The sequence below is a fragment of the Palaemon carinicauda genome, chromosome 36 (assembly GCF_036898095.1).
Source record: "Palaemon carinicauda isolate YSFRI2023 chromosome 36, ASM3689809v2, whole genome shotgun sequence".
Lineage (NCBI taxonomy): Eukaryota > Metazoa > Arthropoda > Malacostraca > Decapoda > Palaemonidae > Palaemon > Palaemon carinicauda.
This window is the reverse complement of record NC_090760.1, coordinates 75,977,135-75,987,134: the sequence shown is the minus strand read 5'-3', so window position 1 is coordinate 75,987,134 and position 10,000 is coordinate 75,977,135. Positions and strand designations below refer to the sequence as shown.

Genomic DNA, 10,000 nt, shown 5'->3' with positions numbered 1-10,000 from the left:
GTGAGGAAAGGGAAAATAAAATATTTAAATAACAGTAGCAACATTAGAATAAATATCTCCTAAATAAACTATAAAAACTTTAACAAAACAAGAGGAAGAGAAATAAGAGAATAGCGTGCCCGAGTGTACCCTCAAGCAAGAGAACTCTAACCCAAGACAGTGGAAGACCATGGTTCAGAGACTAGAGATTAAAAGGATTGCATACTCTAGATGGTTTTATTCATTCTGTTAATTGAGAAACAGCGCATCTTAGTTGGTCTTTATACAAGTATTACATCACTAATGTTACAAGCTCGTGAATGGTAAAGGGAAGGGACAGTGAAAAAGCCGAAGAGACTGATCATATATACAGATGATCGACTCGCAAGCCTCATCACCATCAACCTAGGACCTTGGAGGCCAGGCAATGGCTGCTGATGACTCAGCAAGTAGGCCTATAGTCTCCCCCAAACATCCCATCCCTAGCTTACAGGGAGGGGGAGATTGGAGAGGCCACGAAAACCTATTGAGCTTATCTCGAACCCCAGTCTAGCAGCGTGCTGAGCAATGTTTATAATAGGCTACCACCACATTAGCTTCTGGAAGCAAGAAAATGACGAGGGATAGGAAAGACACGTCACCAATGCAAACATTAATTCACGAAATGGATGAATAATAATTGTGTGTGTTGAGGCATTATGTTGCATACAACGAGGATCATAAAAGTTAGCTATGAAATCCATGTTTGCATAACAACGGCAAACATTGATTGATATTATTTCAAGGTACAAATACATTTCGCGACGTCTTGATGGAAAGTTAACCTTCATATTACACAGGACAAGAGACGTAGAGTTAGTGAAAAGAATAAGTTAAGGTTGACATGTTGCTAAGTTAACCTCCATGTTTCAGAGGACAAGAGACGTAGAGTTAGTGTATAGAATATGTTAAGGTTAACATGTTGCTAAGTTAACCTCTATGCTTGACAGGACAAGAGACGTAGAGTCAGTGTATAGAATAAGTTAAGGTTAACATGTTGCCAGTTAACCTCTATGATCCACAGGACAAGAGACGTAGAGTTAGTGCATATAATATGTTAAGGTTAACATGTTGCTAAGTTAACCTCTATGCTTGACAGGACAAGAGACGGAGAGTTAGTGTATAGAATATGTTAAGGTTAACATGTTGCTAAGTTAACCTCTATGCTTGACAGGACAAGAGACGGAGAGTTAGTGTATAGAATATGTTAAGGTTAACATGTTGCTAAGTTAACCTCTATGCTTGACAGGACAAGAGACGTAGAGTCAGTGTATAGAATAAGTTAAGGTTAACATGTTGCCAGTTAACCTCTATGATCCACAGGACAAGAGACGTAGAGTTAGTGCATATAATATGTTAAGGTTAACATGTTGCTAAGTTAACCTCTATGCTTGACAGGACAAGAGACGGAGAGTTAGTGTATAGAATATGTTAAGGTTAACACGTTGCTGAGTTAACCTCTATGTTCCTCTAGGAAAAGAGACGTAGAGTTAGTATATAGAATATGTTAAGGTTAACATGTTGCTAAGTTAACCTCTATGCTTGATAGGACAAGAGACGTAGAGTTAGTGTATAGAATAAGTTAAGGTTAACATGTTGATAAGTTAACCTTTATGTTTGAGAGGACAAGAGACGTAGAGTCAGTGTAAAGAATAAGTTAAGGTTAACATGTTGCTAAGTTAACCTCTATGCTTGATAGGACAAGAGACGTAGAGTTAGTGTATAGAATAAGTTAAGGTTAACATGTTGCTAAGTTAACCTCTATGTTCCCTAGGAAAAGAGACTTTGAGTCAGTGTAAAGAATAAGTTAAGGTTAACATGTTGCTGAGTTAACCTCTATGTTACCTAGGACAAGCGACGTAGAGTCAGTGTAAAGAATAGATCAAGGTTAACATGTTGCTAAGTTAACCTCCATGTTCCCTAGGAAAAGAGACGTAGAGTCCGTGTAAAGAATGTGTTAAGGTTAAAATGTTGCTAAATTAACCTCTATGTTCTGCAGGACAAGCGACGTAGAGTCAGTGTAAAGAATAAGTTAAGGTTAACATGTTGTGAAGTTAACCTCCATGTTTCAGAAGACAAGAGACGTAGAGTTAAGTGTAAAGAATAGATCTAGGTTAACATGGTACCAAGTTAACCTCTATGTTTGAGAGAACAAGAGACGTAATGTCAGTGTAAATAAAGGTGAAGGTTAACATGTTGCTAAGTTAACCTCTATGTTTGAGAGAACAAGAGACGTAGAGTCAGTGTAAAGAATAGTTTAAGGTTAACATGTTGCACAAAACGAGGGACTCGGTGAATGACCCCAATGTAATTACTTATGTCTTTGTGCTTAATAATTAGAAACTCACTAGGAAGATCACTAATTGTATCAAGTTTAATTCGTGATTATGCTTTGGGAAGGTTGCTGAATAAACCATCTACATGGGCTAATTGACTTCGAAATCTCGTGGGAGGAACTCTCTCTCTCTCTCTCTCTCTCTCTCTCTCTCTCTCTCTCTCTCTCTCTCTCTCTCTCTCTCTCTCTCTCTCTCTCGTAAAAACGTTACATAGTTCTTCTCTTATGAGCTAGTTATATGGCCTGGAAAGTTGAATTGTGAGTTATTTCAATTATATATATATATATATATATATATATATATATATATATATATATATATATTAATCAAAACTAAGTTGCTAAATAATTCAACTGTCAATGTTTTATTCTTTTATACTACTGTTCGTTTTTTTGCTTCTCGTTTTTTCTTCATCAAACTGTGACACTTGATTTAATACTTTTATGTATTATCATATACATAAGCTTTATTATAGACAATTGTGTAAATACTGCAATAGTTAAAATTATACATTTCATCTGTAGACTATCGTTATCACTTTGTTGTTGTTGTTGTTATTATTATTATTATTATTATTATTATTATTATTAGCCAGGCTACAACCCTAGCTAGAAACGCAGAATACTGTGACGAGCCGAGAGAAGGTTGTGACTCAAAGGCAGGATGAAAGCAACTGAGTAGCTTTAATACAGAACATCCTTTTATATATACATAAACTCCAGGCATAAAGGGCATAAAAGACATAACAGGCAATTTCGTGTTCAACCGACACCGCACCGGTTAACAGTTAACGGTGAGAAAAAACAGATATGTTATTTCAGGTCCTTATCAGTGCGAGGGGAGAGCGAAGATACAAGCATAATACATACAAAAAATTAAATGTCGTTACTATGTACGATCGTGTGACACACGGTTGGTACAATACTATAAGCCCAAGGGCTCCAAATAGTTATAATATTTATTCCAGTGAGAAAGGGAACTAATGCAAATAATAAGTACATTTGAAGTAATGAATAATTAGTATTTATTATTGAAAAAAAAATATAAATATATGCCTTTGTTAGTAAAACCATCATAATTAACAAATCTGTCACTTTTACCAAGAATTCTTTTGGCAAATTTAGTTGTTATTTTTACTGAGAATTCATATGGCAGCTGAGAATTCACTTTTACTGAGAATTCATATGGCAGCTGAGAATTCACTTTTACTGAGAATTCATATGGCAGCTGAGAATTCACTTTTACTGAGAATTCATATGGCAGCTGAGAATTCACTTTTACTGAGAATTCATATGGCAGCTGAGAATTCACTTTTACTGAGAATTCATATGGCAGCTGAGAATTCAATTTTACTGAGAATTCATATGGCAGCTGAGAATTCAATTTTACTGAGAATTCACTTTTACTGAGAATTCATATGGCAGCTGAGAATTCAATTTTACTGAGAATTCAATTTTACTGAGAATTCATATGGCAGCTGAGAATTCACTTTTACTGAGAATTCATATGGCAGCTGGGAATTAAATTTTACTGAGAATTCACATGGCAGCTGAGAATTCAATTTTACTGAGAAGTATTTTGACAAATTTACGTGTCACTTTTACTGTGAATTCTTCCGGCAAATTTAGTTGTCGCTTTTACTAAGAATTCATATGGTAGCTGAGAATTCCCTTTAGCTGAGAATTCATATGGCAGCTGAGAATTCACCTTATCTGAGAATTTATTTGTAAGTTCCAACCATCGAACCTTATTGATTGGAATGTATAGTACATAAACAAGGTTCCAAAATGCCAGATATTCCAAATACCACGAGTTCCGTGTAAATGTCGAAGTCTGACATTCTACCAACCCGTGGAGAATGTCTGGGTGCTTTCTTGGAGGCACGGTACAGAATACAAGAGCTACTTGGAATAGTAATGGAAGTTTGGTTTAATTTTAAACCTTTGTACCCTTCGAGCTGGCATGAATTTAAGATTTGGATCAGTGTATTTGCCGTTGATATTATGTTTGGGGAATGTTTAACTGATCTATTCTAGGGGCTGACTGGAAATATAGTCCAATGCATTTGGCGTTGAAATTATGTGACAGATCTCTTCTTTGTTCTACCTAGGAACATGATTTTCGTCGTAGTAATAACAGTGCATTAGCCTTTAAAAGTTATGTTTTCTGTTAAATCTATCAGACCTGGTAGAAACTATTTAGAAACTTTTCGGATTGCAATAACTGTTTTTACCGTTATGAGTATGTTTGAAGAATAGTAAAAAGATCTCTGCTAGAAATTCTCTAGAAATTTGATTTTCATGGTTAGTAAAATATTCAGAGATGAAAAAGTTATCTAGACCATATGATAGAAGTCCATTTTCGAATATATGATCATGTATATATTTGGTAAAATTAATCTGCTCTAAAGGAGAGCAAATGTCAAGCTTCCTGGGGCAATTGATTCGAGAAAATTGAAAGTGGTTTTTCGTCTAAAGGTCGAGATATTATATTCCGATCTACAGCCTTGAGATACATGATAGGATTGAACCAATCACTTTCAAAGAATGTTGGTTTGAAGGAGATGTCTAAATATAACTTGAAGAACTTGGAGAATTGTTGATTAAATCCGTTTGAAAAAAAATATAAGTTTGGTTTGAATGTCTCTTGAGTTCGCAGAAGTACAGTTGAACACAGGAATTTTTGGTACACCATCCATCTGAAGAAGTGCACCCTGTCACATCTTCACTGCGCGACGAGTTCCAATAGGGAAAAATAGCCCAGTGAGTAAAAGAAATAAGGAAAAAGATAAACAATATCAGAAATAATGAATAATTAGAATGAAATATTTTAAAATCAGTAACAACATTAAAACAGATATGTCATACATAAACTACAAAAAGACTCATGTCAGCCTGTTCAACATAAAAACATTTGCTGCAACTTTGAACTTTTGAAGTTCTACCGATTCAACTAGCCGATTAGGAAGATCATTCCATAACTTTGTCACTGTTGGAATAAAATTTCTAGAATAAAATGTAGTATTGAGCCTTTTGAAACCGGGAGAAAGCTCTAAAGAATGCAAGATCTAGGCTAATGCCTATCTCCTACTTTCGGATCCCAACAAATCGCTCGCTTGCGACAACAACGTCATAACTAAAAAAAAATGTATTTTTGAGTTATCCATATAGACATATTCATCTTCAAATGCTGATTCATTTGGCAAAAGTGTCATAATTGTAGCTAAAAAATTAATCGCTTGAGGCGCTAAATGTCCTAACGACATGCATTAATATGAGAGTGTTTTAATTGATTAAAATGGCTCTCCTGAAAAATAGCTATTTTTGAGTTATGAGGACGTTGTCGCAAACGAGCGAAATATGCTGAGGTACATATGGAAAAAAAAAAAAAAACGGAATCAGTAATGGATCCCACCTTGGCGAAAATGTCAAGAATTCTAGCCCTTTTGCCTTCAATGTCATATGGCTCAAAACTACACAGTACTCCGGGGGCTTTATTCCAGCTGTGACCAGACTGTGGAATGAATTTCTTAATCAGGTGGTTGAATCCGTGGAGCTTCAACAGTTCAAACTTGCAACGAATGATTTTATGTTGAACACATTAACACTCCATACGTTTTATTCCAGCTGTGACCAGACTGTGGAATTAATTTCTTAATCAGGTGGTTGAATCCGTGGAGCTTCAACAGTTCAAACTTGCAATGAATGATTTTATGTTGAACACATTAACACTCCATACGTTTTATTCCTGCTGTGACCAGATTGTGGTATGAATTTCCCAATCAGGTGGTTGAATCCGTGGAGCTTCAACAGTTCAAACTTGCAACGAATAATTTTATGTTAACAACATTAACATAATACTCCATACGTTTTATTCCAGCTGTGAACAGACTGTGGAATGAATTTCTTAATCAGGTGGTTGAATCTGTGGAGCTTCAACAGTTCAAACTTGCAACGAATGATTTTATGTTAAACACATTAACATAATACTCCATACGTTTTATTCCTGCTGTGACCAGATTGTGGTATGAATTTCCCAATCAGGTGGTTGAATCCGTGGAGCTTCAACAGTTCAAACTTGCAATGAATGATTTTATGTTAAACACATTAACATAATACTCCATACCTTTTATTCCTGCTGTGACCAGATTGTGGTATGAATTTTCCAATCAGATGGTTGAATCCGTGGAGCTTCAACAGTTCAAACCTGCAACGAATGTGTTGAACAGATTTTTTTTTTATATATGACTAATCTACACTAACGTTGTTACTGATATGATATTGTAGATTTTCTACTTCACATATATAGTTTATTTAATTCCTTTGTTCACTTGGTTATTTTCCTTAATATAAAGCTTTACTTTTATTGAGTGACTGGCCATGCCTCAACCATGTTCTTGCGAAATGGGATACTTCTGGAACCATCAAGTTCTCTGAGAAATCGAAGTCAAACGATAGGGTCAGAGATATTCTTTCAGATTATAGTTATTTGGTAAACCATGCCAACTCCGTAACAGAATGCATACAATTTTATTTTATTTTATCAGGGCCCTCTTTTGTGTCTGACTCTTCGTTTTCTTCTTCTTCTTCTGATTATTGTTATTATTATTATTATTATTATTATTATTATTATTATTATTATTATTATTATTATTATTTAACGCTATTCATGTCAATTTATATTTGTTATTCATGATTTAGAAATTATTTACTTACCATTAGCTTGTAGCTATGGTTGAAGCTTGACTTGTAATAATGATAAGAATAATGATAATAACTGTTTATCGAATCAGGCTATATTTCCCCTTTTCCATGAGTCCTTGAAGTCATATTTTTAAACTCGTTTGATGTTACGTTATTAATTAATCTTTTATACGTATATAAACTGGAGCCCAGAAATCAAAGGAGATTCATTCTCCGGACAATTATAACATTCCCTATGAAGTCTGTGCTCTTGTTCCGATTAATGACACATTAAAAATTACATTTTCTCTTTGAAGTGATTTTCATGGAAATCTGTGGTTTGAACTGTAATTGATGGGGGATTAGCAAGAAGGATATATCACTATTATACATGAAAAAAACTGTGCCTTTTTCAAGGTCAGACCTTGACATTTTCGTTCGTGGAATTGGTGGTCTGGAGAATAAGTAACAATAGGGTCTTTCCCCTGGAGCCGAAATGTATGAGAAAATTTCCTTTTTCAAGGTCAGACCTTGATATTTTTATTTGTTGAATTAGTGGTCTGGAGAATCCGTAACAATAGGGTCTTTCCTCTGGAGCCGAAATGTATGAGAAAATGTCCTTTTTTCAAGGTCAGACCTTGACATTTTTATTTATTGAATTGGTGGTCCGGAGAATCAGTAACAATAGGGTCTTTCCCTTGCAGCTTAATGTAAGAGAAACTGTCCTTTTTCAAGGTCAGACCTTGACATTTTTGTTCGTGGAATTGGTGTTCTGGAGAATCAGTAATTATAATAATAATAATAATAATAATAATAATAATAATAATAATGACGATGACAGTTTTATTCATTGTGTTTCGTGTAGGATTAAGAATTTACACTCATTGAGCAGAACACAAGTTACTTTTTTACTTTGAAGATTTATTACATTAAACTCCAGTTATCCTGATAAAGATTATAGACGCCATCCATGTCTTGAGGGTTGTGGTGGCCGATGTGGTAACGTCCCTGACTGGTGAACGCCAGACTGGGGTTCAAATCCCACTCAAAATCGTTAGTTTCTTTGGTCGTCACAACCTTATCATCCTTGCGAGCTAAGGAAGGGGGTTTTGGGGAACCCCATAGGTCTATCTGATGAGTCATCAACAGCCATTGCCTGGCCCTCCTGGGTCCTAGATAGGGTGGAGCGGGGTCTTGGGCGCTGATCATATGTATATATGGTCAGTCTGCTTGATAGGGCAATGTCACTGTCCTTTGCCCCTACCATTCACGAGTGGCCTTTAAACCTTTGAATGCAGTTATTGGCTTTACGCTTTTCATGCGAAGAATTCATCAATTATGTTGACTGAATGGGTTTCATCGGCCACACTTTCTGCCTTCTGACCTAAATTCCAAATATTCTTTCATTCAGTCAACTGTATTTTGATTATATTTCCATGCAACCATGTTTCTATTGGCAATGGTAGTAAGCTAACAAGTGGACTTGGTATAGCTGATGACTCTCTCTCTCTCTCTCTCTCTCTCTCTCTCTCTCTCTCTCTCTCTCTCTCTCTGGACTAGGTATAGCTGATGACATTCTCTCTCTCTCTCTCTCTCTCTCTCTCTCCTCTCTCTCTTCTCTCTCTCTCTCTCTCTTCGTAGCCATAACAAATGGACTAGGTATATCTGATGACATTCTCTCTCTCTCTCTCTCTCTCTCTCTCTCTCTCTCTCTCTCTCTCTCTCTCTCTCTCTCTCTCTCTCTCTCTCGTACCCATAACAAATGGACTAGGTATAGCTGATGACACACACTCTGTCTGTCTGTCTGTCTCTCTCTCTCTCTCTCTCTCTCTCTCTCCTCTCTCTCTCTCTCTCTCTCTCTCTCTGCCGTCAAAGCAACAGGTTGTTCCTACGAGGCCCTCCAGAGTCCACCAAGACACAGCTGTGTTGCCCCTTTGTTTAGTCGTTTGGGAAGAAGAAGAAGAAGAAGAAGAAGAAGAAGAAGAAGACGGATTTCAGCCTCAAGACGTCGTGTAACTATTCGTTCACAAATGCATGAAAAAAATGGACTCTAGTTTTGAAAAAGATCTGATTATAGCGTTGTTACCCTGTTGATAACTTTTGCGCGTTGAAAGGGTTATCGCTTGGTGATTGATTGACTTTTTTTTTGGGGGGGGGGGTCGCTGGGAGATGGGGAGGGGCAAACCCCCCTCCCCCTATCAAGTGATACATTGATTTATTGGTTTTTATTTTCTCTTACTAAAATGTGTGTTTTATGGTAGTTATATTTACCAGTGTTGGGTGGAAGAATAAGTTTTTTTTTTTTTTTGAATAATATCGGCGAAATAATATTTTATAAAACGATTGTTTTTATGTATATTTTGCTTAAATTATTTGATTTTATTCCCAATTCTCTCTCTCTCTCTCTCTCTCCCTCTCTCCTCTCTCCTCTCTCTCTCTCTCTTCTCTCTCTCTCTCTGGGACGGGTACTAGGTCTGCCCTATAATCTGTTTTTCGTGAATAATTGAGAGACCTTCGAATAAATCAATCTCTCTCTCTCTCTCTCTCTCTCTCTCTCTCCTCTCCTCCTCTCCATCTCTCTCTCTCTCTCTGTCTTCATCCTAAGGTTGTACGATTGAGTTTCTCTTTACATATATCAGTTGATAAGATTGTTTTTTATCTCTTTTTTAATGATCAAAACAGTGAAATGGATGCAGTCTATATGAAAATTATGTGTACTATAAATTTCATCTTTTTAAGCTTCATATTTCCTTTATTTTTTTTATTGTGGTTCTAAGAAAATTATTTGGACGATGAATTTGATTTTTTCCTTAGTTTATATTTTTATTATTTGTTAGTCCGTATCTATGAAAATTATTATGGAAGATTAATTAATTTTTTTATATGTAGATATTTTCCTTATTTGTTCTTCTCAATAAATATGTTAGAAGTTAAACTGGTATATATTATAACAGATTAGGAAAT

General features: G+C 35.8%; 2 protein-coding genes across 2 annotated transcripts in view; one reads left to right on the top strand and one right to left on the bottom strand.

The window, feature by feature from the left end:
* LOC137628917 (potassium channel subfamily T member 2-like) overlaps positions 1 to 10,000 on the top strand; it is a 671,513-nt gene that overhangs the window by 8,457 nt on the left and 653,056 nt on the right.
* The window catches only part of LOC137628705 (serine/arginine repetitive matrix protein 5-like), a 146,234-nt gene that overhangs the window by 5,888 nt on the left and 130,346 nt on the right, over positions 1 to 10,000 (bottom strand). The window contains exon 4 of the mRNA XM_068359855.1: positions 3,455 to 3,689. Coding sequence (XP_068215956.1) covers positions 3,455 to 3,689 — 235 coding nt within the window. The remainder of the gene's footprint in view (positions 1 to 3,454; positions 3,690 to 10,000) is intronic.